The sequence below is a fragment of the Labrus bergylta genome, chromosome 19 (assembly GCF_963930695.1).
Source record: "Labrus bergylta chromosome 19, fLabBer1.1, whole genome shotgun sequence".
Lineage (NCBI taxonomy): Eukaryota > Metazoa > Chordata > Actinopteri > Labriformes > Labridae > Labrus > Labrus bergylta.
Window position 1 is genome coordinate 850,729 of NC_089213.1, and position 26,221 is coordinate 876,949.

The following is a 26,221-nucleotide window of genomic DNA, read 5'->3' on the forward strand; positions in this document are numbered from 1 at the left end:
CATACTGTAACATTTTTTGGGCTAGCACCTTTAAAAGCAACCTCAACTGCAGTTTTTCTCTGCAAAAACGGTTCATCAAAATGATCACTTTCTCCAACAGATTTAGCAGCTCTACTCCTTTGTTCCAGTCCCTACGAATTCTCCCCATCGTCCACCTAAACCAGTTTCAGTTATGTATTTTTGTTTTCCAATCAGTCAACAACTTACTCCCCATCTATTTTCAAGATATATTTCAATTAAATTCTCAAATCCATCATTACAACACAAGGTCAGCCAACTTACTTCATTCTGCATTTATCAGGACATCGTTTTCTCAATTCTCCATCAGATTCAGAGGACCTCATTGTTGGAACAATTTACCCAATCATATTAGAAACAGCACCAGCCTCAACTTATTTAAAAAACAAACCATTTATTTCCTGCTTGGACAATTAACCAATGCGGCATCATAATCTTTCTCTGCCATAAGAGCTTATTTCCCTTTTTCCCCTCTTCTTTAATTTGTCTCTTTCTTGTTTTGCTTTCTTTTACACCTTATTGAGTATGTGTTCTTGTTAGCTTTATTGTTTTTGCTTGGACTACATTAATAATATGTCTCTGTGTTACATGTTTCTCTTTAGGGGGGCCACTCGACGAGCCCCTCTGGGTTTATTTGGCTCCTCCAGCACATTTCTTTCAAAATGTATAGTTTGTTAATTAACTAATCATTATGTACTGTCTGTTTTTCCATTGATCTATTGTGTTTATGGTTTTTTTTGTGCAATAAATAAATAAAAACAAAAATGTGGGTGTTAATTTTCTTCGTGTTAAGCTCATTAAATGAGTAGAAGCATCACTAAATGCATTTAAATATGAAAAATGGAGATGTTAAAGGAGTAGAAGCATTATTAAATGCATTTAAATATGGATGAATAGAAATGTTGTAAAAAGAAATGTTAGCTTGAAAGCGAGCCTTGTGTTTTCCTGCTAAGAGACAATTAATCTGGAAAAAATGTTGAAAAATAGAAATTTAGCATAATAAACTCTGATTGCCAGTATATCTATTTGTTCTTCTCATTAAATTAGTATCTATAGCTGGGTAATTAAAATATGGGGTTATAGAATCCTACTGGTAGAAGTGCACGCTGACATTTGGCCCTCTGGTATGAGGATAACATTTTTGTGGCCCTCCCTATCATTGAAGTTGCCCATCCCTGTTGGGGAATGTACCGTGAGTCGGAGAAGCTGACTAAAGTTATGAGAAGTTAAGATAAAGTTAACTTCTAGAACCTGTTTGGACTGATTTATTCCTTCACATACACACACGTCACTTACACTGGTGACATCGATGCTCAGGCTGAATTCTTATTGGCTGAGACAGAGGTTGAAGTCAGCGCTCTTTTTTCTCCTCACCTCATTTCACCCTCAGAGCTCGAAACACACAGATTCTGAAGAAGTTGATGAAAAACATAAATGTTTGAAGTTGGACGAAGCTGAAGACTTCACAGGTCACAATGAAGACTCTGGTGTTTGTGTCTCTCGTGGGATTATTCCTCCACGACACGACGGCAGGTGAGTTCAGATTCATTGAAGACGATTTAATGGAAAGAGGGAAATGTCGCATGTCTTTATAAGGGTGGTTCTTTGACTACAAACACTTTCACATTCTCTTTGATAAATAAACAATAAAACTGTCTTAAATGTTTTTACCTTCTCTCCAATATGTATTTTACTTACTTTTCAACATCTTTATATGCTTCAATATCACTGTTTTGCCCTTGTCCCACACCCGAACTTCATATGTTCAACAATGAAAATGTAGTTATAAATCGTGATTAATCATATCAATGTTGATGTACTTGTGTTAAGTAGCACTTAAACAATCAAAAAACATGTTAGTATTTTGTGTGTAAATATGAATTTTTACTCAAAATATATCTGTCACTCAGTTTAACCGTCATTTCCACCACACTGCAGGAATAATACTGAACAAGGTAGCTGCAACTCATAATAATAGATAACACTATGTTTTCTAATACTTACAGTTTTTGGTGTGCAGGTGACACTTGGCATTCGTCGCTGGCCACAGACTCCATGACTTCACGTTGTTCTATAGAAAACAAATATCTTATAATAAATACTAAATATTCATTTTCAATTGTCATGTTCACCCACATCGCTGTTGACATCAGTAAATATAAGACACAGACATTCCTCTTTTTGTCAGAACAGTAACAGTGATTTCTTCTGGATGTTATAGGACCATGAATGTTAAAATAGCAGCATAACTACAGTGAACACAGCAGATAGACTCTGATTCAGAAAGAAAAAGGAACTAAATGCCTTCAAAGTGTTTCACCTCTAAAACCATTAACAGAGCATTTAAATGGACTCTTTAAGTCCTTCATGACACTTTAATGTTAGAAAAAGTGTTTTGTTATTAATGTAGTATAATTAATGTGGTATAAATACTTATTTCACTTGAATGAATTGTGATAATTAACATATAATCAGAGTGTCACAGTCATTAAAGTTCATTTTGTGAGGATCAAACTCAAATATGTGCTCAAAGAATCAGAAACATAATCAACCTCCTGACCCTCAAAATGAAGTTAATCTCGGTTTATTGTTTTACCTCTGAATATTTGTATATGAAATATGAATAAGCTCAAAGCTATTCCACAGATGATCTTCATCTTTTACATGTTTGTTTGTTGTTTAGTTGAGATCACATAAACCCTGAAGCTCCAACATTTCATTGAAGTCAAACATCAGACTGTTTAGTGGATCTAGAAACACATATCTGCTGATGTGAGCTTATTGCACATATTTAGTTTTCTGTGCTTATGTTGGCCGATAAGTGACAGAAAACAGTGAAGCAGCTTGAACATCATTTAGAAACAGAGTCTGCATTACAGAGTTTGTCCACCAGAGGGCAGTCACGACTTTATTCTCAAACTGAAACGTCACAGCTCAGTTTGTGTTTCCCACACAAAAAGAAATAAATGGTTTTAATCTGTGAAAGTCAAAAAAACATCCACAGCAGCCTCAACAATTCAGCATTAATAAGACTACAAAGTTTGTAGACTTTATTCAAAGTGGTTACATTTATTCCTGCACAGATTTATCTAAAAGCTTTTTTGTTCTGAGCAGTGCATATTTTTCTAAAGAGCAGATTAAAAACAGAACAATGATCGACGTGCATTCAGAAAGCAGACAACATGCAGGATTCAGAAATGATCTGTCATTTAGTTGAAGTTTTTTCGTTGAGTTTTTTCTAATTGAGTTTTTCTGCGCTGGCTGATTGTGCAGCTCCACTCAGTCTACACAGCTTCTTAAACTGTGCTCCATATACTGTTCAATAGTTTTTCTTTGTTGCTGTCCTCCAACACTGTCCTTTCAAAACTCAAATAATAAAACCCGCCTACGTGAGGACTAGTCATGAGATGTCAAGAAGTCAATAAAAAATCCACTTAATGAAACATATCTGTCAATGAAAGTCAGGGGCATGACTGCATCACTTGAATATTTGACTTGTTGAATAAATAATTTCAGTAGAAAAACATTTTCTAACACTTGAATCAGAAATATCAGAATAAGAGTTCCAGGAGAACTTTTTCTTTTCATCTCTAAATTAATTGGAGTATTTAATGACTGCAGAGAGATGATCAGGTTTGGTTGAATGTACTGGAAGTGTTTTTTGATTCTGTGTGCTGGATAATAACTTTTGTTCAATGATGCAAAAAGTTTCAGATTAAACTGATGAAAACATTTTGTCCTTACAGAGATGCACTCTTATAAGTTTTTCTACACGGCGTCTTCTGAAGTCCCAAACTTCCCAGAGTTTGTGGCTATTGGGATGGTTGATGATATTCAGATAGATTACTACGACAGTAACACCAAGAGATACCTACTCAAACAAGACTGGATGAAGAAAGTCACAGATGATGATGCTGACTACTTGGAAGAGGAGACTGAGAAATCTGTGGGTTCCCAGCAGACCTCCAAAGTCAACCTTAACATTTTAAAGCGGCGCTTCAACCAAACTGGAGGTTTGTTTATGATTCAATTTATACTGAAAAAAGATTGTTTATAATTTGATCCTGAATTTTAGTGAACTGATGTTACCACACACACAGACACACACACACACACACACACACACACACACACACAGAGTCAGGAGTGTGTGTTCATGGTTGAATCTGTTGGATGAAGTCTTTCCTCGTCTGAAACAAACAGTCAGACTCAACAGAAACATCTCAGAGACTCAGACTCAGACTGATTCAGTGTTTCTGTCCATCCCATAATAATCTACAGACATTATTAACACTTGATCTCCACTAGATTACATCACAAGAACTCTACTGAGCTGCCCACATGTGAACTCTCCTTTTAGAAAAACAAACCTGTTCATCACAACAAACCAACAACACACAGCTGATAGAGGAACATTACTGCCTGGTTTCTCAAACTGAGGAGCAGGACCCCAAATGGGACACAGGCTGCTTCTGCTGGGTCCTCACATGAGAGGAGGAGCAGCATGTTTTCATGAAGCTGACTGACAGGACGCCATGATAAATATGACCATCAGATCAGAGGGGTCAAAGGTCAAACAGCAGAACAACTACAGATTATATTCATTTAGATTATATTCATTTAGATTAGATTCATTTAGATTAGATTCATTTAGATTAGATTCATTTAGATTCATTTAGATTATATTCATTTAGATTAGATTCATTTAGATTAGATTCATTTAGATTAGATTCATTTAGATTCATTTAGATTATATTCATTTAGATTAGATTCATTTAGATTCATTTAGATTATATTCATTTAGATTAGATTCATTTAGATTATATTCATTTAGATTATATTCATTTAGATTATATTCATTTAGATTATATTCATTTGGTTAGATTCATTTAGATTCATTTAGATTATATTCATTTAGATTAGATTCATTTAGATTAGATTCATTTAGATTATATTCATTTAGATTAAATTCATTTAGATTAGATTCATTTAGATTAGATTCATTTAGATTCATTTAGATTATATTCATTTAGATTAGATTCATTTAGATTATATTCATTTAGATTAGATTCATTTAGATTAGATTCATTTAGATTATATTTATTTAGATTAGATTCATTTAGATTCATTTAGATTATATTCATTTAGATTAGATTCATTTAGATTCATTTAGATTATATTCATTTAGATTATATTCATTTAGATTAGATTCATTTAGATTCATTTAGATTAGATTCATTTAGATTATATTCATTTAGAGTATATTTATTTAGATTAGATTCATTTAGATTCATTTAGATTAGATTCATTTAGATTCATTTAGATTATATTCATTTAGATTATATTCATTTAGATTAGATTCATTTAGATTATATTCATTTAGATTCATTTAGATTATATTCATTTAGATTATATTCATTTAGATTCATTTAGATTATATTCATTTAGATTATATTCATTTAGATTAGATTCATTTAGATTAGATTCATTTAGATTAGATTCATTTAGATTAGATTCATTTAGAGTATATTTATTTAGATTAGATTCATTTAGATTCATTTAGATTATATTCATTTAGATTAGATTCAGTTAGATTCATTTAGATTATATTCATTTAGATTATATTCATTTAGATTAGATTCATTTAGATTATATTCATTTAGATTCATTTAGATTAGATTCATTTAGATTATATTTATTTAGATTATATTCATTTAGATTAGATTCATTTAGATTAGATTCATTTAGATTATATTCATTTAGATGAATGTGATGACGGTGTGTCTGTCTCATAATAAACTCTTTAAATGAATGACTTTCTGCTCAGTGTCGCTCAGACTAAAGAAGTCATTTAAAGATTTAATCTCAGCCTCTGAGAAGTTGTGATGGACTTGTTTGACTTTTTATTGACATTTAACAGATTCAAACATTTATTGATTGATTTAAAAAAAGCCGTTACATCATCAATAATAACAAGAATAATGAGTTAACGCTCTAAATATGTGGTATGAAACATATTGGATTGTATGAACTGGACCGTACTGATGTTCAGGTTCCATCCCAGATTCTACATGTGAATTATAAATCTAGATTAAATGAGATGAATGAAACTTGAACAGTGTTTGTACGCCATGATTCACTCATCAGGCTGAACAGTTCAGTCCATTCATTGATGAGATGATCCACAGAAAATGAAGGGACAATCATTTTGATCATGGACTCATTATTTCAGTCTCTTGAATCCAAAAGGTCCAAAATGTTTTTTCCAGTTTGTCAAATATGACAATTAGCTGCTTTGATCAGTTTGATATGATTGTAAATGAAACAGCGTTCAGTGTTATTCTGGAGCTGTTTGAAAAGTTCACCTTATTCTTTGTTGACGTTTCAAAAGAAGTGGTTGGTTCATGAATCAATCCAAATAATGTGATCATGAATCTTTATTCTGAGCTCTTCATAAAAAGTCCAAGTACACATTAGATGAGATGATCTCCACTGTTCTGACCTCAGTGTTGGCTCGTCCTCTCAGGCAGCATCAAACAAACATCTGCAGCTGGAAACAGCTGTTGTTAGTGTTGAATGATTGACAGATGGATGAACCAATCAGGACGCACAGACTGTCTCCCAGTCTCCATACTGGTCCTGGTGGTCTCTGCCTTATTGTGAGCAGCTGTAGTAACACACTGCTGAACTCTGTGAGGGCCGAGCAGGAGGAGTCTACAGACTGATCCTGGACTGAGACTCTCCTTCAGAGGAAACTTGGAGAACAGCTCGGGACAGTCGAGTGTGTGGTTTCTTACAGGACGAGCGAAATGTTGGACTGATCCACAGAGAGTCCACGTTCAGTCCAGGACCAGTTTAATCTGAGTCTGCTAGTCAGGACTACAACTCAGAGAGAGAGACTCAGTGTGTCTCTGATGTAATAATAAAGGATTTAAACTATACCTCTCTCTCTCTCTCTCTCTCCCTCTATCTCTCCCTCTCTCTCTCTCTCCGTCTCTCTTTCTCTCTCTCTCTCTCTCTCTCCCTCTCTCTCTCCTTCTCTCTCTCTCCCTCTCTCTCTCTCCCTCTCTCTCTCCCTCTCTCTCTCTCTCTCTGTCTCTCTGTCTCTGTCTCTCTCCCTTTCTCTCTCTCTCTGTCTCTCTCTCTCTCCCTCTCTCTCTCCCTCTGTCTCTGTCTCTCTCTCTCTCTCTCTCTCCCTCTGTCTCTCTCTCTCTCTCCCTCTGTCTCTCTCTCTCTCTCCCTCTGTCTCTCTCTCTCTCTCCCTCTCTTTCTCCCTCTCTGTCTCGCTCTCTCTCTCTCTCTCTCTCTCTCTCTCTCTCAGGTGTTCACATTGTCCAGAAGATGTCAGGCTGTGAGTGGGATGATGAGACTGGAGATGTTAATGGTTATGATCAGCATGGTTATGATGGAGAAGACTTCATAGTTCTGGACATGAAGACAATGACGTGGGTCGCTCCACAACAACAGGCTGTCGTCACCAAACAGAAGTGGGATAATGACAAAGGTTTCTTAGCACAGCGAAAACACTACCTCACCCAGATTTGTCCTGACTGGCTGAAGAAGTATGTGAACTATGGGAGGAGCTCTCTGATGAGAACAGGTAGGATCAAATGACCTGATGGAGTTGAATTCTGACAATGTTCATCTTCTTCTTTTCTTGTTTATCTTGTAATTGAACAATAAATATTTCACACATGTTTCTATCACACATGCTCTGTCTTCATCTTTAAGCTTCCCCTTACCTTTCCCTTCATGTTAGATCTCTTTCTCTCTGCTGCTCATCGCTCTCTCTCAAAGTTTCTCTGTGTTTTTATTGTACTTTCTCTCTCTCCTCTTCTTCTTCATCAATCCATCTGAACCCCCCTCACCTCTCTTATTCTGTTTCTTCCCCTCTGACCCTCTCTTCTTTGAATTATACTTTAATAAGGTTGATTTTCATTGTTGACTCACTGGATTTTAAAGTCCCTTTTTTTCCCAGTACATTTAAAAAGTGTCATCAAACATGAGTTGTAACAGTATTTAAGAGTAAATCCTGATAAAGAAACTCTAATCTGTCTTCCTGTTTGTCCTCCAGACCTCCCCACAGTGTCTCTCCTCCAGAAGACTCCCTCCTCTCGGGTCACCTGCCACGCTACAGGTTTCTACCCCAACAGAGCCATGATGTTCTGGAGGAAAGATGGAGAGGAGCTTCACGAGGACGTGGACAAGGGAGAGATCCTCCCCAACCACGACGGCTCCTTCCAGATCAGCGCTGACCTTCAACTGCCCTCTGATGACTGGGGGAAGTACGACTGTGTGTTTCAGCTCTCTGGTGTGAAGGAGGACATCGTCACCAAACTGGACAAACGAGAGATCAAGACCAACTACGGTAAGACCTCGATGAGAAGTGATGAAAGAGAGGATTTGACTGTAACAGTCGTGTGATGGAGGGAAAGTTTAGTTGTGACTTTTTCTTTCTTTCAAACTCTTCAAATTGTAAAAGTATTCAGAAAAAGAGTTTAAAGGTTCAGCATTAAAGCGATGATAATGTTGACCTCTGGACGTCTTACAAGAAGGAAACTATTCCAGAGTTTTAAATGGATTACTAACGGAGAGAGAGAGAGAGAGAGAGAGAGAGAGAGATGAATAAAGCTACAGGGCTGGAATAGTGCAGATTTACTTCAACTCTCCTGTCCACATGTTTATTAAAGTATTCAAATGAAAGCACTCATCATTGTGTCAACATGTGTCTGATGAACACTGAAAGAGATTTGAAAAAGACACAAAAAAGGACCAAAAGATTAAAACATAATCATAAAGCTGTGCAGAAAAGGTCCAAAGTGGAGCATAAATAATGATCAGAATGCAGGAAAAGAAATGTCTGATGCTAACATTTTTCTGAGGGGAGACCCCAAGATGCAGTTTTCAATTAAAAGTTGAAAAAAAAAAATGTTAGAGAATCGTGATCTCAGATCTCAGGGAGAAAAATCATGATTCACATGTTAGCATCTCTTTTTCATTTACAGCCACATAATTTCATTTCAGTTTCTCTTTTTAGTGTTTTCAGTTTTTAAATCCATCAAGAAAACGATTTAATCAAACACAGTTAGAGTGCTGTTGTTGAAGAAAAGTCAAACATGTTTATTTTGAGAGATTAAAGGCACTGTGTTGACTTCTCAAAGTTAAAGTTTTAAAGGATGAATGTGTGACATGTTACACATAAATATATCAGAAATCCAGTCTATCCTGTGTGAATGTCTCTGAGTGTGGAGGAGGCGTGGCCAAACAGCAGTTTGTTTTGGTTTGCTCAAGGGCGACATCTACTGGATCAAAAAGTCACTCATTCTTCCTTTAGTTGAAGAGAAGATCAAGTTGATGAATTACTGGATGTATAAATATATCTGTCAGTAAATCATTCACGGTGAGTTGTCTTTTCCTCGTTCAGTCAAAATGAGTTTGAATCCGTTTGTCAAAATCTCTCAGAGCGAAACATCAACATTTAAATAAATCAGCATTCAGATAAAGGACGACAACACGACTGGAAGATGAATCAAACATAGATACAGGATTTATTTACAGACAAGTGGAGATTCAAATGAAGAGCAGCAGGACAAACAGTGTTTATTTACAGGATGATGATTATCTGCTTGGCACATGTTCTCCTCCTCTAACCTGCTTCATCTGCACAGGTTGTAACTGTGGTTTGTTGATTTGTGCTCAACAGTGAATCCCATGAACCCCGTCATCCCCATGAACACCGTCATCCCCATGAACACCGTCATCCCCATCATCGCCATCATCGCTGCACTCGTTCTTCTCGGCCTCGCTGTCATTGGATACAAGAAATACAGAGGCAGAAGGAGGGGGCTGGTGTAGATGGGGCACCGAGGAAATGCTACTTTCAAAACCCTGCCTTAAAGCTGGAAAAACGTTACCTGCTGTTTGAATTTAGCCCTGCTTTTATTTTGAAATAGAGTAAGGAGCTTCATGTAGTTGGAACTAAAACACAGAAACAGGAAGTGGTTATGGATCCCAAAGTGAGGTCAAACAGCTCGAAGGAACAGTAACAAAGGTCAATGTGTGATGTCATAAGGTGGATATTACTGTCTGAGAGTTTGTTAAAGTGAAATGAGACATTCAAAGATGCAGCAGTGTCCTTCTTTTACATCACTGAGACTACAGGGAGACACTGAGGACCACTATCTACGGAGAGCCTGAAGGGACAAAATAAGATGAGATTAATCGTGATGAACTCGTTAATGCTGACAGCTCTAATTATTGTTTTATTTTGATCAGATATCCTAAAATGTTTGTGGGAGGCGTCTCAGCTATCCAGTTGAAATCTTGTATATAATTCCTGCTCGTGTTCAGGAACGAGGGATGTTTTCTCTCTGAGTTTTGTGAATAGAAGTGGAAGATGAATTCTCAGAATCACTTCCTGTGTTGGGTTAAGTTAACTAGTGGTGTTGAGCTGCTGTTTCATACCTTTGTACTGTAAATGATCTGTTCAATAAAGTCCCTCATACTCCAAATGTCTGTGTGTTTCTTCACTTCAACATTCATGGAAACACTTACACAGCTGTAGCTACCATTGTGGGAACATTTAGTTTGATTCCAATAAACTTTATGATCTTTACTTTGTTGATCTTATAGACGGATTATTCACATGTTCTGAAACGTCTGAACAAAGATATTTAAATTAGCCGCTCAGTTCAGTAACATCTACATTGTGATGATATAAAAACATTTGTTGGAGCCAGTTTGATGTGTGCTATAGTGTGTGTGCTGAGTTTGGTTATTATTGCTGCTGCTGCTACGTCATTTTTGCACCTGGGCATCATGGGTAATCAGCCACACGCAGCTAGAAAGGGGAGTCACAGGTGAACAGGTGCAGAGAATCAGGATTCAGGTGTGTGTTTGTTTCTAACCCTGTGTGGTTGTGTGAACATGTTTGAGGTTCCTGTCATGTTTGGTGTTTTGATTGTTTCCATCCTCACCAGCTTGTTTTCAATCCGTGCATTTCTCCGACCTTTTGTAGACGATTTAAAGACGACTGATTAATAATTCAGAGTTTGTGGAGGCGACATTCGATCAAAGAAGTCGTAAAAAAGGATCACTAAAAGTAATGAGTGTTTGAGTATTAATGAGTATTAACCTGAATTTGGCTATTGGTTTGTTTCTGTGAATGAAGGGAATTACTCCGAGTTGTGGCGCGGGAGTCGGACTGTGATCCGGCCTCTTCAGGCACGCATTTCTCTTTTATTCTCTTTTATTTCCCCTTCTACGAACATACACATACACACATATTCCTGTGTAAACGTACATCTGGAGACCAACTCCACCACCGCGCCATTACGCACAGAGATCTATACACTCGCGGCTATCCAGACGCCTCAGAGACACAGATTGTGTAGGGCCGAACTCAGTCTCTTTTAGACCTTAAGGCCACATTTAGGCCTTTGTTAGGTGTGTGCCATCGGAAGGGCGACCACGTGGGACGAAGTAATCTTCCCCCCCCTTCTCTCTCCCTTTCATCCACACGCACACGCACCCAGGTCTTTGTTAGGTTTGCGCCATCGTGAACGACCACGAGGGTGCGAAGCCATCTCCCCCCCCTTTCTTCTTCCCCCTCTCTCTCTCTCTCTCTCTCTCTCTCTCTCTCTCTCTCTCTCTCTCTCTCACACACACACACACACACACACACACACACACACACACCTACATTCATACCCCTTCCACAAGCCTTTGCTTGATAATGTTTGTTGCTTCGATTAGTTTATAATAGTTATTTGTTTAATTAAGTTCATTGATTTTGGATTGATGTTGCTTTGTTTAAATAAATTCTGTTATAATTTTAAGAGAGCAGTTGTTTGTGGTTACTGGTGTATTTGCATTGTGATATAAGCTGGGTGCGAAGGCTTTGTGTACGGATTTCACGCCTTCAATTTATTAAATATAGTTATTCATTATTAATAATATTAGTAATTAAATAACTAATTTGAGACTGATTTGAGTGATATTTTGGTTATATTTACCTGATTAAACATAAACATAGTTTAATGATATTTTATTTATATTATTAATAATTAAGTATAATTATTAAAGAATATAACCAAAGTTGACTTGATACAACCCCAACAAATGGTGCCCCGTGTGAGGTCTTCAATAAACCAGCTTTATTGCACTGTAAATGCACAGTAATCCAAACTTAAAATCCTAAAAAGGATCCTTCTGAAGAAAATGATTATTTTTTTTATTTTTTATTTTTGTGGTTTAAGCAAAGCAGACATCAAGCTGTGGCGTAGTTGTGTTGTATGTTGTTAGTTAATGGTTAAAGCCATAACTGTTGTCCCCTTTGGGTCCATACAACAATTGGACATAATGATGCAGCTAGTGTGACTTTATCAAGGAACTTGATTTGTTGCATTAATCTAGATTTTGATCCTGAAGTATTCTACTAAAGGATTGTGGTGCTCCTTGTTGTTTGAGAGCCATTTTGTCCAGATGAGAGTGTAACTTCATTGTTGCATAGCCAGCTGTCTGAGAGGTGTGAGTTCCTCCCTTCCTTTGAGGACTTGAGGTGTGAATCCCCTCTCCTATCTTCCAGGATAGACTGCAGTGATCAGTTGGGAAACTTAGATAAGATTTGCTCTTGTGTACCAAGATCCTAGGTGAGTCGGGGGCTGAGACTCCTTTTGGATCAGACGACGCAGCACTGCAAGAAACTGCTGCCGGTCTGACGAACCTCTCCTTAGAGGAGAGTGTCAACCTATATAGCTAGTCAATTAGCATTAGTGATAAGAAGTTATAAGAGCTAGTTGATCTTGTCAACCACAGAGCCAGGCTCACCCCTAATAAAGACAGAATGTATGCAGAAGACATACATCAACTATGGGCCAAAGCTCACTATGGATCAGATGATCCACCCCTTCAAGACGTAGTTGCTAATCTTATCCACCTCCCTATAGAGGAGCTCGACAGCCTGAACTCCTACACCCTCAGCACATGTGAAAAGAAACTAAAGGGCTTGGTTGAATATGCAAATCAACCAACTGGGAAGCCAACACGTACAGTTTCAGATGTTCTAGGCGAAATTCTCCTCCTTTATCAGCGCAAATCAAATGTGCAGAATGAGATACACCGGGAACAGCTAGCCCGGGTACTAGAAGAAGGACAGATCCTGTGGGACGACTTCGAAAGAATGCAGGATAAACTAAAGACCTTGCAGGAAAATTGCAAGGCCCTGCAGGAGGAGAATAAAACACTGCATGAAAGCAGCAAACTGGCCGAACAGAAGAAACGAAGTGACACGGTACCCAGATTTCAGGATAGGCAGATAAGTACTGCAGCCCCCAGATCAGCTGAGGAAACCTCAGACGAAGGATGGGAGACTGAAACAAGCCCCTGGAGGAGGGAGACAGACATGTTGCAGGATCTGGAGGAGAGGGGAAGGCACCGCCGGGTCGACCCAGGCACAAAAGCAAAAGCTGGATGATTAAAGATGAAGGGCCCCCGCGTTCCGCAATACGCTTTGAGCGAAGAGAACCCTCACCCCGCAGGAGGAGAGGCTTTACTCCCACTAGAGACAGGGAGGAGACACGGGCCCAATTGGTCACCGAACGCTACCTGTCCCACGATAGACGGCCACGTCTGAGCCGAACACAAACCCCGCCACGGTTACAACCCTACTACTGTGACAACCACAGGGCTTACGATTCGTCAGACGAATCGGACAACCCTAGCCAGCCTTTGGGTCAGGGCCTGCGAACCAGGCAGATAGAACCTCAGGCCAAAGATCTGAAGCGTTTTGACCCAGATAGCCCAGATTCAAGTATTAACGACTACCTTAGAGAAGTTGACCATTGTCTCCTTGACCTGCCTCATGCGTCCTCACATGAAAAACTGAAACGGATCTGGAAGACTACGGCTAGGAGTGTTCGTGATTTCATGGGGACACTCCCACCAAAGGTCCGATCCTTGCAGAAAGGAAACAAATCTGTTAGTCAGCACTTACAAACTGCCAAGCAGAAAGTGTTGGACATGTTTGAATTAATTCAGGGAGCACAGGTAAGCATGGAGCAAGACATATCGTCAGGATATGACTCTGATCCTGGACCAAGCCCCTTAAGAGATCAAACAACCCTGCTGAAAGAGCTCAGTAAAGAACCGAGCAGCCAGGATAACCCAAGGACTGAGGAAATAAGTCTAGTTTTCCCTGATTTTGACTGTGGAGCCCCGCTCCTTGGGGAAACGCCCCAGTTCTCTGACAACTGTGACACCCTTTCACACCTTCACAGGTTTGAATCACCACATAGGAAGGGGGGTGACTTCTCAGCCCCCAGAGGCAGAGATAACACCAGGCCCCCTCCTGCTACCTGTAGGTTCCCATTGCAGGATTCACGGCTGAGGAATATCCAAACCTCAGATGACTGGGATGGCTCCCTTCTACCCAGAGATCAAAGACTGCGCATAAGGCTCATTGAATCTATGGCACAGGATGTAGAGCGGTTTGATCCAGATAACTCAGACCTCTGCATCGATGATTACCTCAGAGAGATTAACCTGTGTCTCAGCGAGGTACCTGATGCATCCACAAGAGAAAAACTCAGGCTGATCTGGAAGACAACTTCCAAGAGTGTCCGTAACTTTACGACTACCCTTCAGCCTGAGATCAGATACCAGTACTCTGCGCTCTGCAATGCTTTGCGCCAGGAATACTCCACCTACATTGACCCTGCATCTGCCCTTCTTAGTGCTTTCAGTGTCTTGCACCAGAAGCATGAAGCCCCCAAAGATAATTACTGGCGACTAAGATCTGCATATTTCCAGGGACGTGAGGCTCCAGGTTTGGAAGAGAACCCAACTTTCAAGTCCATCTTCATGCACAATCTGCATGGCTGCGTGCGTTCAGATGTCACCCTGCATAGTCGTACACATCAGCTTAGTATGAAAGAGATCAAGAGATTCGCACAGGCGGTTTGGCAGACACACTTACGTCATGTGTAACGTGAGGGCAACAAGTTGCCTTGTGCTAAGAATAAGAGACCATATCACCGGCAGAATAGAGAACAGAGCCAGGGGGGTGAAGGTGGGACTCAACCACAGAGTAGGTTCCAGCCTGGAGAACTGATCACTACCAGATCCGAACGGAACTCTCGGGATGGCCGTAGTCTGAGACAGAAGGGTAGGTATAACCGGAGTCCCTACGAGCTCCCTAAGGACTCCCTCGCTTACAGAGAACCTGATTCTGACTCCACATAGGAGTGGGGGTGTAGCCTCCACTCTAGAAACACAACAATGTCACTCTACCGACATGAATGTTTCCTAGTCCCTGTTTTGTGTTTTGACATTGGTAGGGAGACACATAATGTACATGTACATTTACACACCTACATGCCACAAACACCTTCCCGCAGGCTTACTCCTGCCCAGGCTAGGAGTTAGCCCACAAACCTACACCTTGTACTCTTCTCTTTCTCCCCTCCTCTTGTCTGTTTGTTTCATTTGTTTTGTTAAAGAACGCACCTTGAGTAGCAAAGCTTTGCTAATGCCTGGTTATGTTTTATGCCTAGCTTTAGACATAGTTAGACAGTCTGCCCAGACTTTGCCTCAGTGTCTGCCCAGACCGAATGCCTCTCAAAATGTATAGACTTTTGCTCACTAACTATTTGAACATTTGTCTCCTAACACATGGACTGTTGGCCCTATTTGCCCTAAAGACCGTGACCCGCAATCCCATTCTTCAGGACAAAGGGGGGATGTTGGGCCACGCAGGCTTAGAACAGTCAAACAATGGACTTGGGCCTGCACCCTTGTGGGAAGTCTCATTTGAGTGATTCACTGAAATCACAAGGAAGCCTAAAAGGACTCCTTATCCCAGAATTCCCTGCGGTATTTCACACCTACGTGTGACGTAAAGGGGGGACCGGGACCTGAGGTAGACCCCCCATGGAGCAGGCCAGGCTACAAAACTCCAAGACTTCCATTGCTCGATCTCTTTCACGCGCTGACTTCTGGTGCTCGGAGATCCAAGCTTATCTCCTGTTTCCTGCAACAATCTTCCTTTGTTTTAAGTTTTTGGCACGCAGGTAATCCGCGGCCGGCAGTGTTCTAAATTCCGAGCTCGGATTGTCCAGTGAACGCATCTCAGTTTCTCGGAGAGCGTTTCTCGGAGAGCGTCAGACTATAACAGATTATCAGAAAGATAACGGTCTTATTCCGTTCTGCAACGAAAGGACATCAAAGGACATCTTTCCACTCGACGGAGAACCAACGAAGCCGCTCTCGCCGTAAGGGACCCTCGCCGCCATCAGACGCCTCTGCACCAGGACGGACAGAAGATCTGCTCCATCGTCGGACTCTTTTCCTTTCACCAATCGCGGACAAAGCGATTCACAAGTGAGGCTTAATTAGGTCTGGGCAGAATTAGCTTTAGAGAGTGTTTTTAACAATTGTTGATCAAAGCAGAAACTGTAATTTTTATCTTTGTTGGACCGCTGCGTCCTGAGTTTTAACTGTTTAAAACTCTTGTTGTTTCGGACCGCTGCGTCCTATATGTGTTTAGCATAACAGCGTTATAACCGGGTATTACTCTTCTGATCAGAAAGGCCAGTGTAAGCCGTATTAACCTGAATTCGGCTATTGGTTTGTTTCTGTGAATGAAGGGAATTACTCCGAGTTGTGGCGCGGGAGTCGGACTGTGATCCGGCCTCTTCAGGCACGCATTTCTCTTTTATTCTCTTTTATTTCCCCTTCTACGAACATACACATACACACATATTCCTGTGTAAACGTACATCTGGAGACCAACTCCACCACCGCGCCATTACGCACAGAGATCTATACACTCGCGGCTATCCAGACGCCTCAGAGACACAGATTGTGTAGGGCCGAACTCAGTCTCTTTTAGACCTTAAGGCCACATTTAGGCCTTTGTTAGGTGTGTGCCATCGGAAGGGCGACCACGTGGGACGAAGTAATCTTCCCCCCCCCTTCTCTCTCCCTTTCATCCACACGCGCACGCACCCAGGTCTTTGTTAGGTTTGCGCCATCGTGAACGACCACGAGGGTGCGAAGCCATCTCCCCCCCCTTTCTTCTTCCCCCCCCCCCTCTCTCTCTCTCTCTCTCTCTCTCTCTCTCACACACACACACACACACACACACACACACACACACACACACACACACACACACACCTACATTCACACCCCTTCCACAAGCCTTTGCTTGATAATGTTTGTTGCTTAGATTAGTTTATAATAGTTATTTGTTTAATTAAGTTCATTGATTTTGGATTGATGTTGCTTTGTTTAAATAAATTCTGTTATAATTTAAGAGAGCAGTTGTTTGTGATTACTGGTGTATTTGCATTGTGATATAAGCTGGGTGCGAAGGCTTTGTATACGGATTTCACGCCTTCAATTTATTAAATATAGTTATTCATTATTAATAATATTAGTAATTAAATAACTAATTTGAGACTGATTTGAGTGATATTTTGGTTATATTTACCTGATTACAGGTTGGTGCCCCAAAACGAGATTAAACATAGTTTAATGATATTTTATTTATATTATTAATAATTAAGTATAATTATTAAAGAATATAACCAAAGTTGACTTGATACAACCCCAACACTGCCCGCGGTGATGATGGATCCTTTGGGTGCTCCACAGGCCACCAGAGCCTGAGCCACAGCCTGAGTGATCAAGAAGGAGCCCTGGAAGAGACGCAGGAGCAGGAGTGAGTTCATCTCTTCACAGTAAATCAGCACCAGAGAAAAGAGTGTTTGAAATAATAACAAAAATCATTCAGCTCTGTGGACAAAACACAACAATCCTAAACGTTCTTCAGCCTCAATAAAGACATTTTCACTCATGCACTACTGAAAGTCTTCATTATTTTCAGGCAGTCAGAGGTGGTGGACAGAGCAACAGAGTCCAACTCTATGATGACAGTTTTTTTGTACATACTGGAGGACAGAAAACTTAAGGCAGCAGTTTAATAACGTGCACAGAGATCACACGTATCGCGGTCATACAGTCTCTGGTTGTGCACGGGTCCTGAGGTAGAAACGTTATCACCCCCCTTTTGCTCCCTCACAGTGAATTTACCTGAATACTTCCTGCTGCGTTCTCACATCAGCTAACCCGACTTCATGCAGAAAAATGATCAGGGGGCTGCCGGCTAAAGAATTCCAGATATCGACAAATTACAAGGAAATGTCCTCCATTTACGGGATTATAGAGATGCATGTCTAATGGCGTTTACTGAAACGTGGCTGACTGACTTGGACAGGGACTCTTCAATGGATATTAGCGGCTTCAGGGCTCCTGTGCGTTTGGATCGAAACAGTGATGTGACTCGTAAATCTCAGGGAGGAGGAGTATGCTTGTACATCAACCGCAGATGGTGCAGTAATGTAAGTGTGCGTGAGCGGCTGTGTCTTCTCGATATCGAGCTTCTGTCTGTGAGGCCATTCTATCTCCCGAGGGAATTCCCTCAGATATTTGTAAATGTTGTCTACATTCATCCTAAAGCTGACGCCAAAACTGCTGCCGACACAATCTTTAAAGTAATACACAAATTGCAGTCCATATCCCCGGATGCTCCTGATTTTATTTTGGGGGATTTGAATCATTGTAATCTGAAGAAATCCTTGAACAATTTTTATCAATGCGTCACATGTCCAACACGACGCAACAAAACTCTGGATCTATGTTATGGATCAATCAAGGGGGCATATGAGTGTGAAGCAGGGCCTGCACTGGGTTCCTCAGATCACAATACTGTGCACCTTCTACCTGTGTATAGATCTGTGATGAGGAGGGAGAAAACCAGTGTTAAGCAGGTCAAAGTCTGGACTGACTTCAGGGGTGTTTTGAGTGCACAGACTGCTCTATATTCCAGGAGGACTGCTCTGATATTGATGAATTTACAGATGTTGTGTGCAGCTACATTTCATTTTGTGAAGACTGTGTGATTCCTTCCAGAAATGTGAAGATTTTCCCTAATAACAATCAGTGGCTCTCCAAAGACATGAAGGGTCTTATACATGAACGGAAAGTTGCTTTTAATGAAGGTGACGTCCTTGCTGAGAGGAAATTGAAAAATGGGCTGAAATTAAGAAAGCTCAAATTAGGTATAAAGATAAGATTGAGGCAGAACTCAGCAGTAACAATCTGAAAAAAGCCTGGAATGGAATGAAAACTATGACTGGACTACAAAAGAAGGGGAACAGTGGAATTGCCTTAGATGGTTTTTATTCAGATAAACATCTGGCAGATGAATTGAATAGTTTTTATCTTTGTTTTAAAAATAATGATTTGACTGCACAGATGAATGTAATAAAGGAAAAGACAACACCTCCTCCAGCATTTGCTTTTGATGTGAAGGAAGTGGCAAATCTTTTTTAGGCAAAAAGCCCTGGACCTGACAACATCTGTGGCCGGCTTTTAAAAACATCTTTCACTATATCTTCACACAATCTGTTAACCTGCAGAAAGTGACTAAACTTTGGAAAAAGTCCATTATTGTTCCTGTTGCTAAAATGAGCAACCTGAAAACACTGAATGATTTCAGGCCTGTAGCACTGACTTCTCTACTGATGAAGACATTAGAAAAAATTGTCAGGACTCAAATTTTAATGCAGGTTGAAGAACACCTAGATCCTCTTCAATTTGTGTACAGAGCTGGTAGAGGTGTGGAGGATGCTGTCACCACATTGTTACACTATTTGTAGAAGCATCTTGAGGGCCCTAAGACACATGCCAGACTCCTGTTCATTGACTTCAGCATTTAACTCCACACAGCTGATTTTGCTTCTGAAAGGTTAATCCATCACTTTAAACTTGAGCCTAGCTTGATTGGATGGGTTGTAGATTTTCTGACCAATAGGTGGCAGTGTGTGAAAGTAAATGGTGTTTTTTCTAACCAGCTCTCTTCTTCCACTGGGTCTCCTCAGGGTTGTTGTCTGTCACCCCTTCTGTACATTATGTACACTAATGAGTGTCACAGCAATCACAGTAATAGACACCTTCTTCAATTTGCTGATGACACTGTTGTTGTCAGCCTTCTTGAGGGGGGAGAGCAGGGGGGAGAGCAGGGGGGAGAGCAGGGCCTTCTTGAGGGGGGAGAGCAGAGCCTTCTTGAGGGGGGAGAGCAGGGTCTTCTTGAGGGGGGAGAGCAGGGGGGAGAGCAGGGTCTTCTTGAGGGGGGAGAGCAGGGGGGAGAGCAGGGTCTTCTTGAGGGGGGAGAGCAGGGTCTTCTTGAGGGGGGAGAGCAGAGCCTTCTTGAGGGGGGAGAGCAGGGTCTTCTTGAGGGGGGAGAGCAGGGGGGAGAGCAGGGTCTTCTTGAGGGGGGAGAGCAGAGCCTTCTTGAGGGGGGAGAGCAGGGGGGAGAGCAGGGTCTTCTTGAGGGGGGAGAGCAGGGTCTTCTTGAGGGGGGAGAGCAGGGTCATGGATGACTTTGTAGCTCGGTGTGATGAATCTTTTCTCCATTGAAACGTGTCAAAAACTAAAGACATGATCATTGATTTTAGAAAGTCCCCACCAAGCCAAACACCAACTGGTATCAAATCAGCTGACATTGAAATTGTGGAAAGCTACAAATATCTGGGTGTTGTTCTGGACAAGAGGTTATGTTTTGAAAATCATGTTGACGCTGCCTCCAAGAAGGTTCAGCAAAGACTGTTCTTTTTAAGAAAGATGAACTCTTTTAATGTTTCTACGGAGATGATGACTCTGTTTTATAAAAGTTTGATTGACTCTGTTTTAAATGTTTGCATCGCTGCATGGTATGGAAGCCTGAACTCAAACAATAACAGACTTGGGAGACTTGTAAAAACAAGCAGCAGAATCTCAGGGAGGTGTCAGGTTGGACTTTTGACCATTTATAATCAGCAGGTCCTGAGGAAAGCTAGGGCCATACTTGTGATCCCAGATCACCCACTTCACAGTGAGTTTGACCTTTGACCCTCAGGTCGTCGTTTTAGAGCTCCTATGAGGAAGACTAAAAGACTCCAGGTCTCATTTTTACCAAGTGCAATTAATCTGTTAAACAACAATTAGCTATTTGTTGCTCTTTTTGCACTTGAACTGCACATTTGCACACCTCCACTTTGCACTTTAAGAACTTGAATTTCCATTCTGGTCCGGGCTCTTGACTGATTATATTGCGCTGTTTTAATTTGGTTTTATATTTTGCTTGTTGTCTGATTTTTTTAATTAGTTTTGGTTGATGTTTTATGGAGATGTTGTCCTTGTGTTTCTTGTCTTCTGTGTGCTCCTGTTGCAACGCAAATTTCACCTTGTGGGACAATCAAAACTCTGAATCTGAATCTGAATCAGATAAAGTCGGAGTAGAAATGTGTCTGTTTGCGTTCACTCGTGCAGTTTTTTAGAAGTTTTGTGAGAGAATCATTTTATGAATTCTTTTCTTCAAGTGCAACAACGAGAAACTTGAATCTTCGGTTGTTTCCTGTTGAAGACAACAGAGACTGATTTCTTTCTTTCTGATTCTTCTCACAAAGTCGACCCACGTTATGTCTCAACAGCAGTGATGGAAGAAGAGTGCTTTAAGAAGTGCTGCAATTTGAGCACAAATGAACCGGCATCGAGGGCCAACATCTAAAAATATGAATCATTTGTAACTTGTAATTCTGGTGCCGACTAGTGAGGGTGATGACTTCCAACCTTTAAGTGGACTAACGGGCACATCCCTAGTTATTAGATTGTGATGTCATCCTCTGACGTTAACCTGATAGACTCGATTACACGCTGAACTTGCTTCATACCTTCAGGTTGACCTGGATGACTCTGTCAAAGTGATCCTCCTCCATGTTGAGCAGGAAGTGGTCCTGCGTGATGCCTGCTGCGTTCACACACACTGAGGGAGGCTGGAAGTAATGAGTGTGTAGAGGAACAGAACAATAACTTACAAGGAGAGAAAAACAACACGTGGAATAGCTCCTCCAGCATGAAAACACACAGAGAGAAAAGTACCTTTTTCTACAGAAAGGTTGCTGATTATGATGGAAATGTAAACACATGTTGTGTTGGCTTGTCTTCCTGTCTGTATCACACCTGTATTCTGGTGACCAGCTTCTTCACGCTCTCTTTTGATGACACATCCACCACAGCCGCCATGTGACCCTGTCCTCTGAGGTCATTCTGCAGACCCACCATGGTCTCGTTGGCAGACTCCTCGCTGATGTCTGCCACCACCACGGAGGCGCCCTCAGAGGCCAAACGCTGACATACCGCCCGTCCGATCCCACTGCCTCCTCCTGGGAGGGAAAAGAGTAGCATGAAGTTACCAGAGTGACAGAATGTTTTAAACACAACGCTGCAGAGGAAAGACTGAGTGTGACAGAAGATCCACTCTGGAAGTATCTGAAAAAACAAATATCAATCAAGGACGACAAGAAAACACACAGGACAGGAAGCTGACTTGATGTGATTGATTTTCAGTTTGATTAGCCCAACAGTTCAGGGCTACATGACCAATTGTTATTCACAAATCATCTGCGCCCAATCACATTTCTTTCTTTCTTCTGTCTTCAAAAACCTTGAGTCCACTTTTCTATGTGAAAATGTAAGAGGACAAGTGATGCTTCATCATTCATAATACAGCTTTAATGTTTATTCCATCAGTCAAAGAAGACAATTAATAAGCCACAATTCTCATAATACATGTATCCTTTCAGTCACTCACTGTATCCACACTGTATTGCATTTTTTACAGTTTTGAACCTTAAGTCGGACAAAACCAGACATTTAAAGATTTAAACTCTGAGGCATTTAAACATGTTTCCTTTTTCAGTATTTTCAGAATTCAATGGCAGATCATTTCATTCTGAAATGGTTGCAGGTCTTATTGATAGCATACACACAGCCAGAATGACAGCTACACTTTCACCTTCACTCTCATTTCAAGTCATCAAACTTAATTCAGTCCGATCTGCTCGAGGTACTGATTTAGAAATCACTGATAGAATCACGGTTACACTAAAATAATGAATTCATTGTCAGCTTACTTTGGAGATCAAACTTTTTGATATCAGAAGCTACTTGCAGTAGGTAGCTGCTTTGATTTGGTGAATTGAAGAAGATTGCAGAAAAACACACGGCTTTGAACGCAACATCTTGAAAAGGGAAAAGGGCATGTCCTTAAACGTCTCACTTCACACAACACCATGTATCTTACAACATATATTTACCAGTGACCAGCGTCAACCTTGATATCAGCCATGTGGCAGCCGTCATACTCCCATCATGTTTCCCCCCCTTATGTTGTTGTAGCTTTCGGGTTGTCCACTAGATGGCGCCCAGTGATGAAAAATGTTACGTGTTCCGGTTCCGGTTGATGACGAGCCCAGCAGAGTTTAACTAAAAGCTAAGGAGGCGAGGAGGGAATCATCTATTACAATGCTTTGTCATTTTATTCATCAAACTGACCATAGATTACAGTCACAGTATGAACAGGATGGAATATCCCTCCGTTTTAATACAAGGTTTATTTTGAAAGGGTTTAACGGAAGTATCTCTTCGCTACGTGTATCTAACTTGACTCTGCGGGTGTAGTTCTTCATTGAGGCCACTAGATGGCGCACGATACTGAATACGCCAATGTAGAACAAGAAACACATTTAAAAACAGCTACACGGACAGAATACATGATGTTGATTCAAATGAACATTAAATACATTTTTATCTTGGACAACAGATATTTTATAACTTAATTGGCCATAGATTAAAGCGTTGTGTTGTTCACTCCGTCAAACATTACCTTCATAAAGTGCAGCTAGCGTTAACAAGAGGGAGCTGTAAGGCGATGTGATAATGTTCCTTTACAAACTTTCACTGTTTGATAGAAGAAAAAGATTAAAGTCTTTTGTTATAATTCGGTAAAGTTAATTAATCAGCATGAACAACGGCTTCCTAGTTTTGGTGAATTGTTCAGGAGGACACAAACTTTCCTGTGAGCTTTGCATAGATGTTTAGAATTAGCGGCAGAAACTTTGTTGATCAAGAGGGAGATAAAATGCCTCAACCTCCATTAATTTGAGGTAAAAGTATGAAATGATGTATTCCTCTTCCTCGATAGTCTTGTTCTTGTTTCTATCTTGAGGAGGTTATTCTTAACAGAGTTGATAAAAGTATAACCGTGAGTACACACTGCCCCCCTGTGGTCAAAGTGCAAAACTTTTATTTTGATAGTGATAGTCGGAAGTTGTTCTTTGTATAAACATCTACCTTGACAGATTGATGATGCAGTAAATCATTGTGTCATACATAGCGTAATTATAATATAAATAAAGCACATATGGCATTATCATTAACAAAGCAAACAGTGTTTGTACTTAAGCTGTGAGTATTTGGATTTATTATAATATAAATAAAGCACATATGGCATTATCATTAACAAAGCAAACAGTGTTTGTACTTATTTCTGGATCAGGGATAGTATAAGCTCATTTATTTATTACAATAAAAAATGTATCAGATAATCAGGCCTCTGTGAACATACGATCACACACTAAAAATATATGTATTTATTTTACATGTGATCACACAAGATTCAAAAATAATAATAATAATAATAATAACATCTATATATATGTTAAAAAGGCCAGCTCCGCTTGGACTGTTCCAAAAAACACCCCTCTCACAGTGGTAGATTCCGGCTCCGTAGTGTCTGGCACAGTGTTCCAAAGAGAGAGAGAGAGAGAGACCGGAGAGTTTACAGTTTAAGTTGTTTAAGAGTGCTTGAGTAAGAAAAGGGGGCTACTTTGTTCAATTCGACATATTGTGTGCGTCCATTGAAATGTAAGTACATTTAATAGTGTATCGGTGCTAATTATCATTTCTAGAGGTAAATGCATATCCCTTTGATGTTAATGAGGACCAATTAAGACTATGTGAGTTGATGCAGCTCAGGTTTTTAGTTTGGGTTGAGCCTCTGCTCTGCTTAATGTTGATTGTTTAGTGCACCTTTCTTTCATTATTTCTCATGTTAAGCATGTAAAGTAGCTATAATATTTTACACGTGATTTGGTCGCAACAGACAGTTAACACATTCATACACTTGTGTTTTATTAGGAGAAGGTCATTTAGTTTAATATTCTGAAAAGAATGACTGACTTTGTATATGTTTTCTCTTGTTTATTTTCCCTTTTCAGAAACCACACACATATACACACACACACTCACAAGCACCCATACACAGATATGAAGAGAGGTACATTCACACATTCATGTAAATGTGTATGAACACCTTGTCAAGGAGCAAGTTAAATAAAACGTTATAACTGGAACCTGTGACTCCTGCGTGATTTAACCAGTCACACCAGTGGTGGTTGGATTTTTCTGGAACCTAAGTTTTGAGAGAAGCCTCAGTCAGCTGATCTTTCTTTTATATAGGAGAATTTTCAAAATAAAGCTACAAAGTGTTTTACAAGGACAGCAATAATCAAACAAACGTAAAACAGTCTAGACATAAAATCATAAGTAAAGGCAAACAATTATAAATAACAAACATTTTACATAACATTCATTTAAAAGATCTTTAAAAGAAGCAAAAAAATATACATTTTGAAGGAATTTTTAATGTAAAATAAAATGACGTGAGGAAGGGCTCGCTGTTTAAAATATGTCTTAGGAGGGGGTTATAATGAAAAAGAGATTAACTGACTGATTATCTCACATGATCTCCTTCTCTCTACTTTCCCTATGATTTTATTTTAACAGCGATGACCGGAAGTAGTACAATGTAATTTATTTTGACTTGACAGTATTGATGCTGTAGTTACTCACTGTGACCACTAGAGGTCATAAATAATGTGCTTCTCATTTATTTACCGTTCAATCGTCGGCTACCCATGTTAGTGACTTCTCAAGTTAACTAAGGAAGCTTTGATGATTTCACATTAATTATGGGATACCTTCAGTTGTTTCTAAAGTCCTACGACATCCTTGTGTTTACATCGAATCACAATTTATCTACAAAGTTCCAGTAGGCCTACTTGTAGTTTTGCTAGCTAGAGAGCTAATTGTTGATGACATCTTGTCCGACACAGATTTGATTTGTTTGGATAAAAAAATACAATCAATGTTTTTAGTACGAGCAGAAAAGTGAAGATTGACTGGTTATGTTCCAACGAATGTGAACTTAAATAACTCGGATTGTTTTTTTGTTAACATAACGATCATAAGCGCATCTTAA

The 26,221-nt window shown here is 40.0% G+C and overlaps 2 protein-coding genes and 1 long non-coding RNA gene across 4 annotated transcripts in view; 2 read left to right on the forward strand and 1 right to left on the reverse strand.

Moving 5' to 3' along the window:
- Window positions 1–1,387: 1,387 nt before the first annotated feature.
- The window catches only part of LOC110002766 (major histocompatibility complex class I-related gene protein-like), a 51,437-nt gene continuing 26,603 nt past the window's right edge, over window positions 1,388–26,221 (forward strand). The window contains exons 1-4 of one of the 2 annotated variants that reach the window (XM_065948122.1): window positions 1,393–1,551; window positions 3,765–4,031; window positions 7,340–7,618; window positions 8,093–8,457. In XM_065948122.1, the coding sequence (XP_065804194.1) occupies window positions 1,494–1,551; window positions 3,765–4,031; window positions 7,340–7,618; window positions 8,093–8,442 (954 nt within the window). In that variant the 5' untranslated portion in view covers window positions 1,393–1,493 and the 3' untranslated portion in view covers window positions 8,443–8,457. Of the gene's footprint in view, window positions 1,552–3,764; window positions 4,032–7,339; window positions 7,619–8,092; window positions 8,458–26,221 lie in introns of those variants that run through there. The other variant, XM_065948119.1, reaches the window with a different exon arrangement.
- On the reverse strand, window positions 17,559–23,336 carry LOC109980452 ((3R)-3-hydroxyacyl-CoA dehydrogenase-like). The gene is made up of 4 exons (XM_065948138.1): window positions 23,217–23,336; window positions 22,081–22,283; window positions 21,792–21,893; window positions 17,559–17,717 (listed from the first exon to the last, which is right to left on the reverse strand). The coding sequence occupies exons 1-4, from the start codon at window positions 23,260–23,262 to the stop codon at window positions 17,574–17,576; spliced, it is 495 nt and encodes a 164-aa protein (XP_065804210.1). The 5' UTR covers window positions 23,263–23,336; the 3' UTR covers window positions 17,559–17,573.
- LOC136177062 (uncharacterized) lies at window positions 24,450–25,313 on the forward strand. Its single transcript, XR_010664709.1, has 2 exons — window positions 24,450–24,825; window positions 25,179–25,313. It is a non-coding gene; the product is annotated as an uncharacterized lncRNA (long non-coding RNA).

Bases quoted from the DNA above. Each gene is read 5' to 3' on its own strand.
- LOC109980452 (XM_065948138.1), bottom strand. From the start codon at position 23,262: ATGACGGCTGCCACATGGCTGATATCAAGGTTGACGCTGGTCACTG. The intron at 22,284-23,216 runs GTAAATATATGT...TTTCCCTCCCAG, and splicing joins AAGGTTGACGCTGGTCACTG to GAGGAGGCAGTGGGATCGGA. The intron at 21,894-22,080 runs GTGTGATACAGA...CATTACTTCCAG, and splicing joins AGCTGGTCACCAGAATACAG to CCTCCCTCAGTGTGTGTGAA.